The following is a 23,488-nucleotide window of genomic DNA, read 5'->3' as shown; positions in this document are numbered from 1 at the left end:
CTCGTCAGCATCAATAGGACATTTGACCGCTTTCAGAAATTTCAACAGGACGTCAGAATTTGTTCATTTTCAAGAATGACGCTCGCCGTGTTCCACACTGTTTTTGACCCAAATGTAGCACAGGATGCCGTTGAATAGCCAAACGTGTTCAGCTTTTGGTTGAACTTTGGCAGGCTTTATTTTTACTTTTCGGTGGCATAAATCAGTGCGCTTTGTCAAAATGTATCGAACTGAAAGCAAAAGCAGACGCAAGACTTAGTCAGTTGGAGTTGTCTCCCATACTCCTAACTTTAATGTGCTGCAGACGGGTGTCACCCAAACGCAAGATCCGCACTGCATAACTTCAGTGCACCTGTACGCGAGAGTGCTTGGTCGCTTTTTGAAAATGTGTATCTTGAAAGGAACATTAACGAATATCGCGCTGTCCGAAGGATTTGAGTTATTAGACTCGTTAAGTGTAAAGTGTTAGTGTTAGTGTTAGTGGTTATCGGTAGTTTTTTTTATGTGGTGACGTCAGCGTTTTGTGCGCAGTTCAAAGGTTAGGGGTCAAAGTTTACGTTTGCTTCCTTAGATCTGCTAACGAGCGGTGGTTAAATCGACAGAAATAACGAGCCCTGAATGTTATGTGAAAACCCAGCGAACGCATGTTCACACCGTATAACCGGTTGATACGAAGAAACTACCCACGCTCCGGTTCAATCCATTTCAGCTCTCACGCGGCGGCAAAGCGAGGTGAGTTGCTCCACAAATTGCATCATAACGTTCACAAAAAGACATTTTATCGTATTATTGTTGTTTGCACTTTAGCATAAGAAGTATGCGTACCATATTCCAGAATTATTTTATTATTTAAATGCACTTGTAAAAGGGGAGCAGAGAATATTGACACATTTCAAGCGTTCTGCGCCAAAATGTTGACTTTTCATTGTTATTATGGAATATTTAAAGCAAGTAAAAGATTATAGTCAACGGGAAAGTCAAGATTAATCAATTCTTGAAACATGAGTGTACTTTTTGGTCTTTGAAAAGTTGCAATTCGATTACATGTCAAGAAATCGCGTAGCAACCCTACAAATTGCCGGTTGATACTCTCACGCTTGCTTTATTTTGAAAGGTTGCGACTCTCACGCATACTCGGTTGCGACTCTCACGCAGTTTTTCAAATGGAAAACGGAGAATATTTCATGTCTTAGCATGTTTACCTGTTTGGATTTGATGCAAAATCTCTTATGTTGTCTCTTAATGTTTAAAACCTCTCTCTCTCTCTCTCTCTCTCTCTCTCTCTCTCTCTCTCTCTCTCTCTCTCTCTCTCTCTCTTGATGATTCTTTTACTTCCCTTTACTTGTTTTGCCTTGCAAGCATTCATCCACAAAGCATTGATTGACTTGCGGATCTGGTCTGTTTCAGAATCAGAGTCGGCAAAGGCAAAGTGATTGAAACTGACGTGAGTGACACCAGCGTTGGAGAGAGCATGTTGCGTCACTGAGATATGTTTTTTACACAGTCACTGGGTCAGAACGGCAGAAATCCAAAAGTGTATGGACAACCTGCAGGACTTTTCAACGTTCGAGAGAACCCAGTCCTACCACGGAAGAAGAAGAGGAAGAAGAAGAAATCAAGCGAGGACGAAGATCTGATCAGAGACCTGACTAACTTCACTAAGACAAAGAGTAGGAGAGTTTCTAATGAAATCAACGAGCCGAGCCAAAGTATTAGTATTTACTTCATGTATTTCGGGTTTACATATTTACTCCACAATCCACTTCCAAACATGCCTCTTATACAGTTAGAAATGTAGTTAAATATAGTTTTTGATCATGAACAAGCAGAAATTCAAGTGAATCATGTCAAGAAAATCACCATGATCCTTGTTTTTCCCAATAACAGAGGATCTGCAACAGTGTGGGTTTTCTCGGACATTTACATTATCAAGGGTGTATTAGGGTATGAATGACAACTCATACTGTCTGTAAAGAGGCGGTACACCCCGAGTTTGCCGAAACTACAATAGGGGAAAAGGGAACATAACAACTCTATGATGGGGAGAGGGGTCATGTATATATGTGTGTGTGTGTGTGTGGGGGGGGAGAGCAGGAATCAGTGGCAAAATACCGGACAAACAAAGATTGCCTGCATAAACGAGTAAATTGTTGTTGTTTTTTGCTCAAATAAAGCAAAAATCATTCGTGAGAGTCTCAACCAGAGAATAAAAACTTTGCGTGAGAGTCTCACCCTACCGAGCGTGAGAGTATCAACCGGCAATTTGTAGGGTTGCTACGCGATTTCTTGACATGTAATCGAATTGCAACTTTTCAAAGACCAAAAAGTACACTCATGTTTCAAGAATTGATTAATCTTGTCTTTCCCGTTGACTATAATCTTTTACTTGCATTAAATATTCCATAATAACAATGAAAAGTCAACATTTTGGCGCAGAACGCTTGAAATGTGTCAATATTCTCTGCTCCCCTTTTACAAGTGCATTTAAATAATAAAATAATTCTGGAATATGGTACGCATACTTCTTATGCTAAAGCGCAAACAACAATAATACGATATGTCTTTTTGTGAAAGTTATGATGCAATTTGTGGAGCAACTCACCTCGCTTTGCCGCTGCGTGAGAGCTGAAATGGATTGAACCGGAGCGTGGGTAGTTTCTTCGTATCAACCGGTTATACGGTGTGATGTTTATTCATACATTTTGTTTTAGTTGAACGTCAGGAACTGTCTGTTCTCTTCTTTACTGATTTTTTTTATTTCCGTTTCTGCCATCTCTACTTTTATTGCATTTGCTGATGAAGACATTATGTTGAAAACCGGTCCGTGTTCGTGTTTGATTTTTTATCGCCATCTCATTCTCTAGTTTTCAGAGACTGAAAAGGAAAAGATCAGTGTTGATATATTTGCAATTGGAGACACACACAGGTCACTAGATACACACGCACACATAGAAAACACACACACACACACATACACATACACACACACACACACACACACACACACACACACACACACACACACAGTTTTGTAATTGTTTGATTCGTGATTAATCTATCTAGCACATGGGAAACACACACATGTCACTGACACACACGCACACATACACACACATAGGACACACACACACACACACACACACACACACACACACACACACACACACACACACACACACACACACACACACACACACACTGAGTCATTCACTGAAGTGCGCTGTCGAACGATACCTTCCTTCCAATGTAATCATACATGATATGACGGTATACACTCGAAGGAATGTACACATGTTTGATAGGGAAAAAAGGCTGTGGGTGTGAACAGGCTTTGTTTTTAATCTGCTGCGCTGAAGTAATAACAAATCTAAAAACAGGTACTTTTACAACTCACGGGAAAGCTTTTCTGCACTGTGCAATTAAGACGGGGAAAAAAATAATGTAGCAGATCCTCTTAACTATTTCTCGTGAAACGTCTTCACATTTGTAAAATGCCGACCGTTACACGACACTGGGTCTCACTTTCTTAGGTTTCGAGGTTCCGCGTTGCAAAAAACCAAAGCAAATCAACAACAACAACAACAACAACCAAGCATCAACAACTCAAGTTTTATTTTAGAGCGGTATTGTGAGTCCTTGACACTGCCACGGGAAGCACCACATCACATGTTGGCACCTTAAGGTGGTAGTACTACCTAAGATTTTGAAAACAAATCTCTTTTTTACATTCTATAATGTGTTTAATTCATTTGGATGCAGAAATGTCAATTAATTTTAATTTTAATTAATTAATTAATTAATTTCAAGTACAGTGGGGATATTTTGCACAGTTATGTTTCAAAGCATTCGTTGGAGGCTGAACCTCTAATCTTGGCCTTTGGTATTTGATAGCTCAGCTTACAGTGGTTGCAAAGTACAATACAGCTAAATCGGTGAAAGGTTCACTCCGACGAGGAAATTTATTTTCAGTTCAGACAATATTCACATTGATGAGTTGGTTCGTTGATTACGACACTTCAACTGCTCAACGATAACCGATTCTATACTACCCGTCATATACAAATTAAAAAAAACCCTAGGCAGATGCGTTTGGGGGCAGCTCTTTGTGATTACGCCGTTTAGTGTAAAACCAATTAAAAGACGAAAAAAGGCCATTTATTCCCCTACCTTATTCAGCAAACAGATTGAGTTTACATGAAGTAGTGTCTATACATTGGAACCTACAACACAGGCACCCCCTAAAATCAAATTCGCAAAATCAAGGTTCCTGCGATAAAATTGACAAAACATCAGAACTGCTAAAACAAAACATGTTCTGCGTGTCTGTAGAATGAACAATCTAATCAACATCCAAAACAGTCAGTTTTGTTCACATATCTTTTCTAAACAATGACATTATGGCATGCTGAATGATGTAGGTGTTATTCTTCTCAGAAGCCGTAAAAGGCGGGTTTTTGAAGCCGTTTTAGTGGATATTGAGACACACACAAAAAACCGGTACATTTGTGACCCTCCACCACGGAATGAGTCGCATGTCACCTTTGCCTCGCAGCGCCAGATGTAGGAAGGTCGGGTGGAAGGAAAAGGATATATAGCACAGGCAGACGAGCATACAATTAAGACACCGAAGACAGAGGTTGCTTTAACTTATCTTTTATTGAAGGGAATGTAACTAAAAATAACCACTCGGGTAGCTTATCTAAATCAGAAATATTCCTAAACAGTATAGCTAAATCTGGTAGCAACCAGAGACAATGCTATAAGTTATAATTTAGAAACAATGATAGAACCAGACACAATATATGTAGGTAAGACCAGAAACAATATATGCCAGAAAGCAGGGGGAAAAAAGGGTTATTATTCTGGTTGCTACCAGAAAGTATTTTCATATTTTTACATTTTCCTAAAGAGTTGTTTATGCTCTATCCAGTGGTGAAACCCGTTTTAAAAAAGAGCAAACACTGTTTGAGTTATAAACCTGTGACTAAGATGACCCTCACACTGTTACCAGACACTCATCGGACTTAATATATTAAGCCTTGCGCAGAACTGCGCGAGGTGACATGCGACTCATTTCGTGAGAGGGTACATTTCAATAACTTCCCAACGCATTGCCTTCAAAATGTCGGTGATTTGTGCTAACACATGTCGTAAAGTACATACAAAATCTTAAGTCATTTGAGACATTAGATCTTCTGTCATTTGACATGCTAGAAGTCGGTAGGTCTTTGCTGATTCATCAAAAACAATCAATTTGTTTTTCATCTTCAAGAACAATAACAGATGCGCCACATACTCAACTTCCATGTACATATTTTTATCAGACATGGGTGGTATGAGGATTTCAATGCGAAAGTTGTCTCATTCAGAGCGATGAGCGCAAATGTCGGCCTACGCCTTAGCAAAGCTCATTGCTGACACGCTTAACTGATCATGGCTCTTGAAAGAGCATTTTCCAAGAATTTTGTGTGAGCGTTTAAACAAGTGCGCTGTGAACAGCCATAGTAGAAAATGTATTACATTTAAGGTTATGTTGAAGGGTATATTGAAGCTTTCATCTTTCTTAATACATGCTAATTTTAAGTTTTTCCTGTTCAATCAGACAGGGTACATCTTTATTTTTAAAACTATTTCTGGCATGTCGAATAACAGCAGAACTAATATCTCAAATGACTTAAGATTCCGTGCGTAGTTAAACGACCTGTCTTGGCACAAATCACTGAAAGTTTGAAGACAATGCGTTGAGGAGTTACTGAAATATACCATATGTTGTTGGTCTCATTACCCGCTAAAACGGCTTCAAAATTGCCTTTTGAGAGTAGTGACACATACATCGCTCAGCCTGCCATAGCGTCCATGCTAGACAAGATATGTGAACAAAACTGACTGTTTTGGATGCAGATTTGATTTTTCTGTCTGATAACATGCTAAACATGTTTCGGTTTAGTTGTTCTGATTTTTGGTCGATTTTAACGCGGGAACCTTGATTTTGCGAATTTGATTTTGGGGGGTGTCTGTGTTGTAGGTTCCACTGTATAGATACTACGTCATGTAAACTCAATCTGTGTTCTGAATAAGGTAGGGGAATGAATGGCATTTTCAATCATATACTTGGCTTGCTGTGTCGTACAAGATTTACACGATTTTTTTTTAAATATTGAACTGCGAGCGAATTCATTGAGGGGAATTAGCGAGCGCAATTTTGTTTTTTAATAATGACGTTTGTCTTGGTGACTCTGGCATCATAAGCAGTCGAAATCAGGTCCCTGCCAGACTTGCTTGACACGACCTCACTTACATGATGTACACACGTGTGGTTTGAACGATATTGTTATCGCATGAGTGATCTTCCTCACGTATGTAGGAGAAATATAGGTTACACACTCCGAGTTCTAAATATCGTGCATATTTTCCCTAGGGTCGATTTTCATTACAGAGCCTCTGGTGAGGTAATATCTGGAAATTTACCCTAGGGAAAATATGCACGATATTTAGGACGAGGTGTGTAAGCTTTTTATCCCATTACTCCGACGTTTTCATTAAAAAAACCACCACTTTTTGACACAAACTCTGCGAGTGCCTGTTTTCTGCTGGCCAAACCTTCAGCGACCGCAAATCGTGTCATCAAATTCATGTGCGAAACGAGAAACGAGTCCCCTTTGTCTTTTTGGTAAACGCGCCATAAAACGTCTGCTTTTGTATTTAGTAATCAATACTGCTTAAGAAAACGAATTACAGAAATTGCGCAGTTCAATGCATTTGAAACTGTGCAGTTACCGGCCGATTTCAGTCGGTGACCCAACCGGCACGGTTGGCCTAGTGGTAACTGAGGCGTCCGCCCCGTGATCGGGAGGTCGTGGGTTCGAACCCCGGCCGGGTCATACCTAAGACTTTAAAATTGGCAATCTAGTGGCTGCTCCGCCTGGCGTCTGGCATTATGGGGTTAGTGCTAGGACTGGTTGGTCCGGTGTCAGAATAATGTGACTGGGTGAGACATGAAGCCTGTGCTGCGACTTCTGTCTTGTGTGTGGCGCACGTTATATGTCAAAGCAGCACCGCCCTGATATGGCCCTTCGTGGTCGGCTGGGCGTTAAGCAAACAAACAAACAAAAAAGTCGGTGACCCAAGTCGGTTGTCAGAGGCATTCGCCAAAGACTGCGAGTGTCTGATTTTACAAGCGATGAGGATGATTGCTGAATTTGTGCTTATTCGAGTTGTTGTGCTTCAGTGTTCAAATTCGGATTACTTACTTCTTCAATCGTCATTTAGGTGAGCCTTACTTTGATATCTGGCTTTCAGTGCCAGTAATTAGTTATCTGTACTGTACTGCGGTAAGCTTAGTTTTGTTCTGCTGGTCTATTCAATGTAGGTCAAAACTTGTCTGCATGACCAGAACCTAGACACTGTTGTTTATTGAAAAATAACACACGCAAGTTCCGACCTTCTTCACCACCTTTTATTTTAACCGTATCTCCAACTTTGTAAGTGGCAATTTCCATGCGACAGATCTGCAGCAGACGACAGATGGGACAGCCTTGTTCTGTTGAACCAGATTTAGCAATCAATGCTCTAAAAGCGATAGCAAATGAATAAAACTGTAAGCATACTGTTTTTGTTTAATTCTTATTTCGTCGCTCAGGATTTTAAATCAGGATTTTGTTGTCGGGATTGATCTAAGCGGTTGCCCATGAAGAGTACTAGAGTTGTGCGCCTTGAATCACTGTCTGTCTCTATCGCTTGCTCTCTCTCTCTCTCTCTCTCTCTCTCTCTCTCTCTCTCTCTCTCTCTCTCTCTCTCTCTCTCTCTCTCTCTCTCTCTCTCTCTCTAATAATAATATTAATAATAATTGTGATAATTCTTTGATTATATTGTTTTCTGTTCTTGTTGACCCTATATTAGCAGGGCCGGACCCAGGGGGGGTTCCAGGGGTTCCGGAACCCCACCCCTGGAAAAAGCATGTACCTTGCTTTGAGTGGTTTTTTTTTTTTACTAGTTTTAGCACCAAAACAATGCTGCTCTTAACCCTCAAAACAAGGCCCAGAATGCACCAGATTGCACAGATTTTAACCGTTTTTCAAAAATTTTCCGGGGGAGCATGCCCCCGGACCCTCCTAGTTTGCGCGCCTGCTTAGCAGGCGCGCGCTTGGGGCTTCGCCACTTCGTTGATTCCCCCCCCCCCCCAAAAAAAAAGGAGGAACCCCCCCTTACAACTCATTTGGTCCGGCCCTGATTAGGGCGAGGGCTGGATGTAAAAAAGCAATATTCTTGCTTATCTATTACCCTCGATAATAAAGATTTTGTCTTGTCTTGTCTTGTCTCTCTCTCTCTCTCTCTCTCTCTCTCTCTCTCTCTCTCTCTCTCTCTCTCTCTCTCTCTCTCTCTCTCTCTCTCTCTCTCTCTCTCTCTCACCGCTTTGGCCAACTCATAATCTTCACACAGCTCTTTTTACCCCAGCAGATTATGTGTATTCTTTGTTGTTTTCATTATTTCTTCAATGTTAAAATGTATGTAGATCGTTAGCTAAACGTGAGTTCGACTTTTATACCGCAGAATATTTCAATCGTTTTGCTAAAGAAAGTAGTCTCCGAGTCTCCAGTTAACAATAAATATGCAGATGACTTCTATAAATTATTCAATAGTACTCTGATATCAAAGAAATGGCCAATGACAGGTGAGATCGAGACTCGGTTGTGATGGAGTTGTGATGGATTATCCAGAATAATCACCTCCTCAGCTAACAGAGACAAAGAGGCAGGTCATGGGATAAACTTGGTTTTACAATCAACAGCTTCATCAGAAAAATCTGCCCTCAAAAGCATCTGCCTAGTGTTTTTGTATGACGGGTAGTTTAGAACAGCACATGATTTGCTATGAAGTATGTAACTTATTTCGAAGTTAAGTCGTATGAGCATTTTGCTTTCTTGCTTGTATGTTATTTTGTAAATAGAGAATAATACATGGCTTGCTGTGTCGTAACAGATTTACACGAGTTTAAAAAAAATTAACTGCGAGCAAAAGCGAGCTTTTTAATATTTGACAAAGCAACGAGTGTAAATCTGGTACGACACAGCAAGCCAGGTAGTGTTCTGTGTATCCTACATACTGTACTTGCGTGTCTTTTGCTCCAAACGTCCGTCGAAGGACCTTAATTGCAGCTCCTCATCCCGTGAGCTATCGGGGATTCGTGCTGTTGCTGTCTAGTTATTTGTTTCGTTGCTGGGTGTTTATCGAAAAATAACTAGCCCAAATGTACGGAGGTAATGAAGCAGAGGGGGGGGGGGGGGGGGGGGGAGGATAAGTTACAACATTCTTCCATGGGAAACAACGAGCGCAAAAGTGTTCCAAGAATGACGTTTGTCTCGGTGACTATGCGTCACGAGCAGTGGAAAATCAGGTCCCTGCCAGACTAGTTTGACACGATCTCATTCACATGAACTATGCTTTGAATACATATGTTATCTCATGAGTGGTATCTTTCATGTATGTAGGATAATTGACAGTTATCAATAGACATCAGATTATTGAACGAAATCCCTTCACTGCGCAGAAAGCAGACAGACTTGATTTTCAGAAGCAGGGGCGGATTAGGGGGGGGGGGGGAGGTGTCAGGGGTTCCGGAACCCGCCGCCACCCCACCACCCCCCCCCCCCCCCCCCCCCGGCTTCCAAAAAAAATAAAAACAGTAATACTAACTTGAAAAGAAATAATGAGTGGCTGCTGACACCAGTTGATCATGTTTAAAATCAAGGATAAGCCATAAATTGTTCATAAAATAGCTAAAACTCTTCAGCTTCGCCCCCCAGACCCCCCAGCCGGGCCTTGCCCATGGACCCCACAAGGGGTCTACCCCTGGATCCCAGGTTGTAACACCCCCCCCCCCCCCCCTCTGGCTTAACTGCTCCGCCCCTGAGAAGGATGCCCCTGCACGTATCCGTGGTGGTGCAAGTGATGGCTTACACGAGCAGGATTATGCCTTTAAGTGTGTGATATGTGAAATCTCATTAATGTAACGGTATAATTTGCTGCCCGTGTAAGCGATGTCTTGCACCACTACTGATCTGTCTGGGCTTTTACATTAAATAAGAATATCTTGCTACGTTGACACGTGTCAAACATCTACACCCTGCCTACTTCATGTGCAGAGTGGGAACCTTTTTGTACAGCGATTTCACGTCTCTGAATCGCTGCCAAATGCACTACACTAGGTCTAGTTTTCTCAGCTAGGTTAAGAAGTTCCGGGTTGTAAAAAGGCACACACACACCAACAGCCAGGTTTCATTTAAATATGCCTGACCGAGGACAGCAGTGAAACAAGATAGCACTAATCATCATAGTTCTCCGTAAATACTCTATGAAAGTTGCTATGTATTTTTTTTAAATATTTTTTGTTAAACGTGCACCAATGGCCCATCAGCATGACTTGACTATACCTACCTCGCTTTTCAAGCAATGAACATTTAGAACAATTGTTTCTTGTATCACGAGCAACATATCATACCTCAATCACACATGTTAATCGTAACAAGATATTAAACAGAACAGTTTATTATCTAAAATATGTGTAAGGCGGGGGGAGGGGGGGGGGGGAAACGAATAGCAACAACTTATTTAAAAGTATATAAGCCACCTTAAACGTGTTCCTACCTTATAGCGAGAAGAAGTTCGCCAGTTATCCTCACATCTGTATCGTGCCAAGGCCAGAGACTCAACTGACTTAGCATGCACACGTACCTACCTGCATGTGTGCATTTAACTTCCTCAATCTTTCGTATCGTTTTAACGTCTATTGTAGTGACATCACGATATTGCACGGAGCTGCAGGTCTTTCTACCAAGTATTGAATAACAAGTAGTTTCTCAAAATACAAACCGGATGAGTCAGTGTTACGTGTTTTGCACATTATTTTGCTTCTCGGTCTATTAATAGGGTACTTGAATGTCGGTTTGTGTGTGTGAGTGTGTGTGTGTGTGTGTGTGTGTGTGTGTGTGTCTGGGGGTGTGTGTATTTGTGTGTTTGTGTTTTGTGTGTGTGTGTTTCAGTGTGTGTGTAAGTATGTGCGTGTGTGTGTATGTGTGTGTGTGTGAGTGTCTGTGTGAGTGTGTGTGTGTGTGTGTGTGTACGTGTGTGTGTGTGAGTGTCACGTGTGTGTGTGTGTGTGTGTACGTGTGTGTGTGTGTGTGTGTGTGTGCGGGTGTGTGCCACAATCTGACAAAAATAAACTTTGTAAAACCTTTTTCTTAAAAGCATGTCTTTTTTTGTTACTGAATACAGGTTTCAGGACATGAAATTCAAGAAGAAACAGCGAGGAAAATAGTTGTGAATAGAAACGTCTCACAAGTTATCCTGGTCTTCTACTTTCGTACACAAATCGTTCAACTAATTGCCTCTCCTGAAAAAAAGATTTTTAGTGTTAACACAATTATCAAAGCAATTCTCGCACGCTGGCTTTCTAGAGAGAAAAGGAGCCTCACAATCTTAGCACTGAAACTCTGTGTGAAGTGTTTGATGTATGTTTTCCCTGGAGATGAATCGTTTATAACAAAGTTTCTCCAATGTTTAAATTGTATTTAACTTCATAGCTCACTGAATCAATGGTGACATGTTGGATATTACATACATAGGGGACCGGGTAGCTCAGTTGGTAGAGCACTGGACTTGTGATCCGAAGGTCGCAGGTTCGAATCCCGGCGGGGACGGATACGGGTCAACTGTATGTGCAGACTCCATGTCACACTCCCGTGTCACCACAATGGCACGTAACAGATTATGGTCAGATGGCCTTTCTGCCATAAGTGCAGGTGGCTGGTTACACCCAAACGTTAAACACGCACACACCTGGGTAGTGCGACTCTTGTTGCTGCTAGCTTTTCATAGGGAGGAAGCGACCCGAATTTCCCAGTATTGGGATAATATAGTATATACAACAACACCAACAACAATATAACTTGAATAGTACTTGAATGTTTAAGGTTTGGGATGATGGACATGTCCACACTTCTCGTTGCCCAAACACTTGCTAACGATAGTCACTGTCTTCGAATGCTTCGTGTGTTTGCTCTGGTCATTTTTTTGTTCTTTTTTATATTTAGTCAAGTTTTGACTAAATATTTTAACATCGAGGGGGAATCGAAACGAGGGTCGTGGTGTATGTGTGTGTGTGTGTGTGTGCGTGCGTGCGTGCGTGTAGAGCGATTCAGACCAAACTACTGGGCCGATCTTTATGAAATTTTACATGAGAGTTCCTGGGATTGATATCCCCGAACGTTTTTTTCCTTTTTTCGATAAATGTCTTTGATGACGTCATATCCGGCTTTTCGTGAAAGTTGAGGCGGCACTGTCACGCCCTCATTTTTCAACCAAATTGGTTGAAATTTTGGTCAAGTAATCTTCGACGAAGCCCGGGGTTCGGTATTGCATTTCAGCTTGGTGGCTTAAAAATTAATTAATGACTTTGGTCATTAAAAATCTGAAAATTGTAAAAAAAAATAAAAATTTCTAAAACGATCCAAATTTACGTTTATCTTATTCTCCATCATTTGCTAATTCCAAAAACATATAAATATGTTATATTCGGATTAAAAACAAGCTCTGAAAATTAAATATATAAAAATTATTATCAAAATTAAATTGTCGAAATCAATTTAAAAATACTTTCATCTTATTCCTTGTCGGTTCCTGATTCCAAAAACATATAGATATGATATGTTTGGATTAAAAACACGCTCAGAAATTTAAAACAAAGAGAGGTACAGAAAAGCGTGCTATCCTTCTTAGCGCAACTACTACCCCGCTCTTCTTGTCAATTTCACTGCCTTTGCCATGAGCGGTGGCCTGACGATGCTACGAGTAAAATGGCATTGCGTTTCATTCTGTGAGTTCGACAGCTACTTGACTAAATATTGTATTTTCGCCTTACGCGACTTGTTTGTTGTTGCTGTTGTTGTTTTTTGTTGTTGTTGTCGTTCGTGGTGGTGGTGGTGGTGCCTTTGCATTTGCGAAAGGATTTAGTAGTGTTTTGAAATCATGCTCATGTTATATTCTTTGATGCAACAAATGAAAATGCTGATTGACTTATTAAGTAATTAAATAATTAAGTAATTAGTTTTGCCCAGGCAAAACAACATACCACCGGCGTTGACCTTTTCACAACTCAGCTTGTATGCCAAATTGACGTTCTCTGTCACGCGCTAATCGCGAGAGCAAAGGATAGAGGAGAAAGAGAAAGAAAAAGAATGAAATAAAATAAAAGAACCCCAACCAATTTAATTCAACTGTAAAAAGAAATAAGTTTATTATTTAACACAAGACAAGACAACTGCAATCATACACTTCCACTCAAACCAAATATCAAAGTAATGAATGAACAACTTAATAGAATACAATAACACTAAAAATAAAACACTATCAAATAAAACAACTAACTAACTTGAAGAAAAATTGTAGCCCTTAACACATTTGCATGTACCACACCCTATTAAAGCCGGAGTGCACTCTCAAAAATACTTGTCAATCAATGGGGTAACAACTGAACCTCCATCAATGTGCAAACATTAAGCGATAAATATACGAGAATGTTCAACACGATCACTCTTGTAATCAATTAACCACCAGAAAATATTCACAATATCTGCTCAGGTTTATCCCTCAGTTTCTTCTGTGTATTTGAGAATGACATGCCAATCACAAGCACTCAGCCCTGGGTTTCAGTTCATTGTCACTTGGTTTTCGACTCAAATCCATACCATGGTTGAATACTGTGATCTCTTCGTATAATCCCCACACGGTCTCTGAACTACTGAGTCTTGGTTATTGAAAACCAACGTATGTTTCTTTCCCAATGTTCTCTTAGGCACACACAAAATATTAGCAAAGTCCCACAACCCAACTGTTACTGGCTTACTTCCCTCAAGTCGAACAAAATCAACCTGATAGGAAGATCAGGGATGTCATCCACTCATCACCCCAAGAAAAAGGGCAACGGCCATCTCCTCTCTGACCACTCCAAGGTCCAGAACCAACAGGTGGAGATGGTAAGTAAGCTGTCATCCAACAGCCCCAGCCTGAAGCCAAAACGTCCGGCTGTACCCACACTGGTATGTGGATAGGTCCAGTAGGTATGTGGATAGGTCCTGCACCATATAAATGAGGCAGCCTATAGTCTAACTACTAATACCAAATTAAACTCTCATTACACAATGCTTTCTCAAAAAAAACTAAGTTCTCATTCCCTCTTGTCATGTGTAAAAAGTTGGGAAAATTTTGTTCAAAAATTTTCAAAGTTCAAACTCTCTATAATTACCAATTAAATTTTCCACAAAAATTATCAAAGTCCAGGAAGGGATGAAAACACGGGAATTCTTCCCTAAGGTTCAATTCATATGAATTTACCAAACACAAGTCACTTAGAGAAAGCAATGTGCAAAAGAAGTCACACAATTTAAAAACCATATCAATGTTTTCATAACATGAGGCGGCCATTTTGGAACAGGGGTAATAACTCTCCCCAAACTAAGGGCAAGTATCCCTGAAGTACAATATAGACTGGGGTATTATCTTCCCTTATTGAACAGGGGCAATAACCACATACACTTCCCCTATGCCGCCATTTTGTTTCCTCAACAAAATATCATTTCATCAATTATTTCATAAAAAAAAAATCACATTGTACAAATCTCAACCCCAGTGATTTTACACACACATATCATGTTCCACACAACTTGGGCCACATCACCCATAAAATATCTTTGAACACACACAAATCATTATGATACAAGCTGACCAATGCCCTGACCACCTCTCTGGAAATTATAACAGATAAATAAAATCCATCTTCATCCAACACATTTCAAAGCCAATTTTACAATAAACACATGAATAGACTTTTGATTTGTGGTCTCTTTCAATCTAGGCCATTATTTCAATTTTACCTCTTCACAAAATCGGCCATTTTGAATGCACAAGGTCAAGCTATCATTTCATGTTTAACCGCTCATAAAATCAGCGCATGGTCAGACATTCACTCACCATTCAATCTATCAGTCTCTTCAAAGGTTAGGACATGAAAACGTTACCACCTTCCCATCCCAAAAGAAAGCCTCACAAAATGAAACATAAAAGCAAACGAAAACTGAAAATTACTCGCACCCAACCTCATTCACACAGTAGTTGCTGGGTCAGCACACATGCATAATTCAACCCATGACCAGCCTACTCACCAGTGACCTGTGAGACACTAACAGTCTGTCCAACACCAAACGCAGCAGGGATAATATGAAGGGGCACAAGCTGACCACCAACACAGCCTAGCAGGTCAACTATAAATGGACACTGCTTCCAGCTACTGTATCAATTACACAATAAAATCCCTCCACTTGCATTGCACTAATGCTCAAAGGGTGCCTACAACAGAACCTCCTTCCTCGTCAGTGTACGGCTGTCAAGTGCACAGAAGCCGACAACTACCCACGCGAGGCTCACCCCACGTGATCTGTCTTGACCAACCAGCAATCCCCACTCAGGGGTGGCGTGTAATGCTCCCTGTCTGTGGCTGAAAGACACTAACTCACACTCGCATTCAGGCTCACAACGACCAAGTCACTGTTATTTCAAAATAGTTAGTTTATTGGGCTATTTCTGCGTGACATCTACGTTGGCGAGAAGTTTTAAATCTAGCTTCTTTTAGGAGATATGAGCAAATAATAATAATTTCCATACCATCTGCATCCTTGTGTGAATATTCAAACCAAACCTACTCAAGCAAATGTATAATATCGTAGAAGAGATTTACTCTGCTGTCAGTTTCCAGTTAGACCTTAGTTTGTCTTTGCCAAGAAGGCAGGTCTTCTCTTCCAGTTGAACGGAACTTCTGCAGTCCACGTTCGTTAGCATCTGGGGAAAATCACCACAGATTGTTTAATTAATTTTGGTCTCCCAAAGGAGTTTTGAAACGGAAAAAGAAGTCTAGGCACTGGAGTTTGTTAGAGTAACATTTTGATCTTGAGGCTTTCCTCAGAGTCAGACGAGCGATTTGAAATAGGTGGATCTTTACTGCCTCTTAACAATTGCAACGTTTACTCTATGACTGTGAAAATGTCTTGTTTTGCTCGTGTTTGTCTCTATCCAAATTGTGTTGCATGCCGTGGGATATGTTTCCTTACATACAAAGTCCCCAATAGGTAGGTAACCATTTCCTTATTAGAATCTAAGCACATACACAAACGCACCCACACAAACGTACCCACATCCACACAGCCGCCACACACACACACACACACGCACACACACTCAAATACACACACACACACGCACGCACACACACACACACACACACACACACCCCACACATGCACACACAACAGCAGTAAAGACATACACTATAGGCAGCCAGCGGAAACCAGCTATGATTATTTGACAATAGGAACAAGATACTGCAGGCGAGAAGAACAAGAACAAGATAACAATGACACGTACTCACTAGAAACATGGACAATAACGGACCCCCCAAAAAGGACCGGTTTCGAACAATAGCTCTTCGTCAGCAAAGAATTCTAAAAAGAATGTAAACAGAGATATGATAGCAATTAAGAGAAAGACGAAAATCAGTCAAGAAGAAGACAGACAGCACCTAATGTTTTACCAAAAGAAGAACAAAGTCTGCGGAACCTTATTTCACGTCAAGTTCTCCATAATATGCACTTATTGGCTCATTCCTTTTTTCTTACAAATACTTCTACAAAACATTCACAATATAATTTTAAGAAATAATAAAGAAAAAAGTTGTAAAACATTTACATATCCAAACATATCTGCGAATATTCACAATACTTGCAATGTTAATACAATAGTTCTACGAGAATTCACAATATTTACATGTCGCACAGTAGGTAAAAAAAAGAGTTTCCCGAAGGAACCTGTATCCACAGAATTGTAGGCGACTGTCAGAGCTCTTCAATAATACAATAGCCACTGGTTTTGTCATTTACTTTATGTAATATTAACTTTGACATCTTGTAAGACACATTTACAATTGAAAGGAGAATGTGAATTGTTTGATCAACGTTCTTGGAACATCATTTGAACAAATGAAAAAAAGCAATGCCGAAGTTCCATATTTCCGATGTTAATCATAGACAAAATATAAAGCCAGAACTCATGGGAACATATTAAAAATCCGACTAAAACAGTACATTTAAACAAGGTTAAAGGGTAAAAGAAGGTGATTTCATTTATTTCTATTTTTTATTTATAATGTATGATTACCATAGTTACCATGGATTAAATCATTTATGTTCAATTTTCTGTGCGGAGTCTACAGGTCCCTACACGCACGTTTTCTGAAACGACTCGCGCAGGAACAGCAAAACTCTACAGGGCCGGACTAGGCTAAGAGGAGGGGGGGGGTTGCCAGTGGGGGTCAGGGGGCGAAGCCCCCTGAAGCTGATGGGTAGGTCATATTCTGAGATAGCAAAATGGTCGCTCCTTGCATGAAACGGCATAAAATAAACAATAATAAAAAATGTTTTAAATAAGTGAGGTACATGTTTAGGCTAGGGGGGGGGGGGGGGGGTTGCGCAACCCCCATAACCCCCCCGGTAGTCCGGCCCTGCTCTATAACACACAGTTGCATGGATACTTATCAGACTATGCTCAAGGGGCCACGTGACCATTTATCTATGCAGGCCTATGTGTGAACTCACAAAGAAAAAAGCTATGATACAGATATCACAGTTGGTGCGGAAATCCATTCAGTTAATAACCGATGCGTCAGTTTGAAGGCTTCACATGATCATAGTCAGAACCGATAACGACGTTTCGTTTTCCGATCCGTGTTTTGTTGTAGGTGTCATCCGGGTCATTGTGCACGTGGTCGTACGCTGCACGAGCTCCTCCAATTTTCTCTTTTTTTGGCTCATTCTGGTGGGTGTCGGCAAAATCTAGGGTGTTGTAATCATCCACAAGAGAACCTTCCTCAGCAGTTGTAGACTCCCTATTTTGCCCGTCTGTACCAAGAGAGGCAACTGCGTCGATTCTGTTGTAAGGATCTGAGGTTGCGCCCCTTGCTGCCTTATCCCCGGTAGCGGTGTTTCCCTTGTGGCTAATGGTGTTATACTCGGTGTCGGAATGTCCAGGTTTAGGTGCGAGGTCAGGCTTCTTGCCTTTCTTGTTGACAACGCTGTACTCATCATTAGGATTGGACAGAACTGGCTTGTCGCCCACAATATTCTCGAGGCTGTACCCTGGAGTAGGAGTCTTCTTGCCTGGCTTGTTGACAACGCTGTACACATCTCTCGGGTCTGGCTGTGCTGGGGCTGTGTTCTTCCCATGAGCGCCTGTAGCCGTTGGTTGTGTATCGTCAATGCAGCTGTAGTCGTCTTCCAGTGTTCCGTTCAGCTGATGTTGGTTGTAGTGGGACGCACCGTTGGTGAAGGGATCAGTGTGGGAGCTGCGAGTTTTCCCTGGAGCACCGTCCAAGGCAAGTTCGTATGGGTCGTCAGGATTGAAGTCTGCGTTACCAGCTGTTGCCTGGGTAAGCGTCCCCACTGCATCAATGTCTGTGTAGTCTCCATCTGCAAGCATCACAGCAAAACGGGGTACAAGCGAGTGACATTTAGACAAGTAAGCGGATCCAGGATATCAAGAAGATTTGCAAGTGAGATAGTGGTAAACTGTCATACTTTATAAGTTCATATGGAATATGTTGTTGGCAACTCCGGTATCGTTTGCATGAGTATGCTGACAATAACACAATGCAGAGAAGATGAATAATACTTGGAGTCTAGGTTATGTTATACATTCTGATTCATTAGAATATCACATACAATATTGCATGGAATCATGAAATATTTTTAGATAGCAATGAATCAAGTGTTTGGCTCTTTTACTTCATTCATCAACAAGAGCAACATGAATAGGGAAACGTTCCACAGCAATTGTGTGTTCCGTCTACGAGGAGAAGTTATAATTTGTCAGCAATGCCAGGTTCTTCTTTGAACATCAATGAATTTCAAAAATTATATTTACCTCTTGCTGACGTTGACAATCTTTTGACACTGCTTTTTCTGCCATCGGGTTTTCTGTAACAAGTTACACTGGTTAAGCAAACTTAACTACGCGTATGCACACACACACTTTCTCTCTCTCTCTCTCTCTCTCTCTCTCTCTCTCTCTCTCTCTCTCTCTCTCTCTCTCTCTCTCTCTCTCTCTCTCTCTCTCTCTCTCTCTCTCTCTCTCTCTCTGTGGCTATCTCTCTGTAAATAGTTTTTTTGGATAATTTGTGTTAGAATTAAGCATCCACACTACTATAGAGAGAACACGATGGTTGGGAATAATGTGATAGGGGGTGGGGGTGTTTTGAGACTGAAATAGAGTACAGACGAATATAGGTTACATGTATTTGCAGAATTCAAAGAGCATGGTGTAGACACGATACTTGTGATATGCGATGAGGTCGTATTCATTAAAACAATTAGGTTCTCAGCGTTTCTCTGATGTAAATAGTTCAACCTGAACAAAACTCAGATCTAATTGTTGTCATCTGTTTTGTCCTGTCCTTATAACGTTTTACTTCAAAGACATCATGCATGTAAAGTAATGTTTAAGGATCGATGCTATTCCAACTACTCTTCTATCTTGACTGTCTTCAGCTGACTTTTGCTGGAAACTACTGCTATTGATATAACTTAGTGAACACTTATTCCTGATGCACAGTTCAACAATTGAGGCAATTAAACGACAGTAATCTATTTGAAAGGGATCCTGTTAAGCTGAAATGTACCCAAACAGGGGCATTCGAATCTATGACTAAAAATTCTCCTGTTACCTTTTTTGGAATTTTCTTCTGTAGACAATGAAAATAATGACGAACACAACCACGACAGCCACAGCAGCCACCAACGCCCCGACGATGACGGCAACGTTTTTTCACTACCCCCGTCTGCACTTGACCCCCCTGGGGTAAAAATAAGCATGGACAATTAAAGTAATCCTTCTGAAACATGATCTTATATGGGCGCGTTTTTTATTCATCTTTTCACATTTTTCTATTATGACCAGCAAAACAAAGTTATTTTTTTATTTTTTTGTTGTTTTTTTTAAATCTCAGTTGCATGCAGGCTGCTTCAACCCTTTCTTTTTTGCCTTTTTTTGTTTTTGTTTTTTGTTGTTGTTGGCGGGGAGCATCCTTCTTCATTGATTTTTTTAAATTTTTTTTAATGTTTTTACTATAACATTAACATTACTATATCTAAATGTATTTTAAGCAAGCAAAACAAAGTTATTTTTTAAAATTTTTTGTTAACCTTTCGGATTATAATTATTTGCCACAGGGGTCATGTGACAGTCTCTTAAAAAAGAGAGTCGCCAATAAAAAAAAATGTTTTCATTCAAGAAAAATAACCAGGAAGTGGCAGAAATGAGCAGTCCTAACATTCCAGTGGAGAAAAAACCCATCAAATTATTATCCAGTCAAACTTGTTTGGGTTGATTAGATGTTCTGCTGTGCTTTTTGAGGAAAGGCGTTTCAACCTGGTTAGAATTCAAGTAGAGCACAGTTTAGTGCCGGGAATGCATAAGAAAAACTACATTTTTTTCAATTGTTGAGCGTTAATGCTTTTCTGATTTTGGGGACAGTAATCATGCATAAACAAATATACAACATCACATGTAATTTCATAGCACTATTTGGGAAGTTCTGGTATGTTTTTTTACCCGAAGTGGCCCCGCCTGTCACCGAATACTGTGGAGAAGACGAGCCCGTACTAGCACATAACTCGTAGGAGACGAAGGCGATGACGACGAGGAAGCAGAGCTCCAGCTCCCACTGGTAGCCGTTGGCTGTCCAGAGGTCGAAGTGTCCGAGGGTGGAGAAGTCAGATTAGTCGTGGCATCAGACGTGGTGTTCTCTGTACCAGGAGGAGTTGGTGTGACCAAATCGCATGTGGTTGGATCGGAAACCTCATCAGAATTTTCACTGGAAGCTGCAGACATAATTAGTAGTTTGAATAATGGCAGCTTAATCTGATTTTACGAGACATAAGTGTATGTATAATAATAATAATAATAACGATTACTTATATAGCGCGTAAACCTCGTGGTGACGAGCCCAGAGCGCTTTACACTTACACAATCATAATACAAACAAGGAAAGAGAACTAAATCCGAATAAATTCAAACATGGTCACACACACCCACACACGCACGCACACACACACGCACACACACACACACACACACGCGCGCGCGCACACACACACACACACAATCTTTGTTTCGTCATTGTCAATGTTCAGGTATAACTACATTAGAATCTCGGGACTGGGTGGCCGAGTGGTAACGCACTTGCGCTCGGAAGCGAGAGGTTGCGTGTTCAGGCCTGGGTCAGGCCGCAATTTTCTCCCCCCTTTCCTAACCTAGGTGGTGGGTTCAAGTGCTAGTCTTTCGAATGAGACGAAAAACCGAGGTCCCTTCGTGTACACTACATTGGGGTGTGCACGTTAAAGATCCCACGATTGACAAAAGGGTCTTTCCTGGCAAAATTGTATAGGCATAGATAAAAATGTCCATCAAATACCCGTGGGACTTGGAATAAAGTAAAAAAATTCCATCTCACACGGCATTAAGTCTCAGGAAACATGAATACACGCATGCAGGAAAAAAAATAAAAATATGGGTAGCGCCGTATGTATGGCAGCTCGCTTTCCCCGGGGAGAAAGCAGCCCGAATTTCCATGAGGGTAACCTCACTGGACTGTAAATCTTATCCAATCCAATCCAATCCAATCCAATTAGAATGTATGGGTGATAGCTTCAAGTAACGTTATGTTTCTCATTAAAATGACAGCGGCTTCAAGAACAATTTGAGTCAGCCAAAGGCAGCTTCTTCTGGTGTGGTTAACGGTACTTTAATTTATAACAACATCACATTTCCAAAAGAAAAATCAGCTTGATTACCATACTGGAGACGATGTTCGGACAAATATATTTCTGCCGGGTTTGTATTCGCCGTGAAAGAGTTGTTTTTCTTTCTTTTGGAAACATTCTGACAAGGTTTCCCACGTGACATTATAGACCAATCCCTTAGTCAGCGGCGTGGTTTCACGCGTTGACGCTATTAATTGGCCTAGAACGTCACGTGGGAAAGCTTGCATACATGTTATTTCCACGAGAAACAACTCTTTCACAACCCTTACAAGCCAGACAGAATTATTTCCGGAATTCGTCGATTTAAACCATAGACCAAAATAGCCTGGACCGCCAACTCGTCACGTGACCCTTCGAGGTTACGACTCTCGACTTTCAGGGGCGCGTCGCGTCCGGTTTGAAAGGCCAGCGATTCAAAGACAGTGAAAAGAAAGCACGCTCCAGTTATTTGTGACAATGGGAGGTGACAATGAACTGGATTTTCCAAAACTCCAAACTAAACTTAACAAAACTCATCGAAAAACATGTTCCATATGCACTTTTGCTGAGTTTATTTTAGCATTTTCAGAACTTACCTCGGCAACTTCGTCCATGTTTACAATCGACACCGGATATCACGTCCCCCTGATTTCTGAAAGGCTTGTAAGCGTAGGTTCCTAAATGCGAGAGGCCGCTACCTCGTAATAGAGAGAAAGAGCGGAGAGAGAGCTAGTTGGCGGTCCAGGATAAATTGTCCATGATTTAAACTAACACTCTTAAAAGATGCTCTGCCACGACTTTTCACTTTATCCACCAAATCACAGGTACATGATCTACAAGTTAGTATTCCCCCTTATTGGCCCTGACGACGCCCGCTTTTAACCGCTTGCTTCCCTTAATATAATGAACAGCTCATAGAGCGTCGTCGTCCCGAACTAAATCTCCGAAACCTCCCATACCGTTTGGAATTCAGGGTAGGGATATCCTGTTATGAAATGCATTTCCAAGCAGGACTGCCAACATGATGTCGGTCACACTTGAAATGAATGCTACTTGAGTTTTCTTTCAAAACTTGTACGAAATGAAGGGGAGCATGGAGTCAGTTCTCAACTTCACTTACAGTGAGATCGACAGAGAACGTATAGTACACAAATACGAGATACTTCAAATAAATACACTTCAGTCTGACCATTTTGCAGGTAAATAATTGAAATAGATCAAAGTTGTCGAAATTAAGTTTGACACGTAAAGCAAGAAGATCGATGTTTTTTTCAAAAAACATACCCTGTTCTGACGTTGAAGCAGTGTGTGTTGGTGCTGATGTGGCTTGGTCAAGATTCGCACAAGAGCCATCAATGATCCTGACATGGTAAAGTTTGGGGAGTGTAATATGTGCGTTAGCACCGCCCCCTTTTGCACGAAATTGAATCTGTAAATTAGACGCTGATTCGTAATGGTAGGGTAAGCCTTACTTAGCAAGGAAGTGCAAAGGTGACAGAGCGAGAGAGGGAGAGAGAGAGAGAGAGAGAGAGAGAGAGAGAGAGAGAGAGAGAGAGACAGAGAGAGAGACAGAGAGAGAGAGAGAGAGAGAG

General features: G+C 41.0%; 1 protein-coding gene and 1 long non-coding RNA gene across 3 annotated transcripts in view; both read right to left on the bottom strand.

Moving 5' to 3' along the window:
• Window positions 1–16,369: 16,369 nt before the first annotated feature.
• The window catches only part of LOC138971029 (uncharacterized), a 417,720-nt gene continuing 410,601 nt past the window's right edge, over window positions 16,370–23,488 (bottom strand). For both annotated transcript variants that reach the window (XM_070343632.1, XM_070343631.1), the window contains exons 9-10: window positions 19,021–19,073; window positions 16,370–18,566 (exon numbers count right to left, since the gene is read on the bottom strand). In XM_070343632.1, coding sequence (XP_070199733.1) covers window positions 17,764–18,566; window positions 19,021–19,073 — 856 coding nt within the window. In that variant the 3' untranslated portion in view covers window positions 16,370–17,763. The remainder of the gene's footprint in view (window positions 18,567–19,020; window positions 19,074–23,488) is intronic.
• On the bottom strand, window positions 20,284–23,345 carry LOC138971041 (uncharacterized). The gene is made up of 2 exons (XR_011457149.1): window positions 23,181–23,345; window positions 20,284–20,975 (listed from the first exon to the last, which is right to left on the bottom strand). It is a non-coding gene; the product is annotated as an uncharacterized lncRNA (long non-coding RNA).

The sequence above is a fragment of the Littorina saxatilis genome, linkage group LG7 (assembly GCF_037325665.1).
Source record: "Littorina saxatilis isolate snail1 linkage group LG7, US_GU_Lsax_2.0, whole genome shotgun sequence".
Lineage (NCBI taxonomy): Eukaryota > Metazoa > Mollusca > Gastropoda > Littorinimorpha > Littorinidae > Littorina > Littorina saxatilis.
This window is presented reverse-complemented; position numbering and strand designations above follow the sequence as displayed.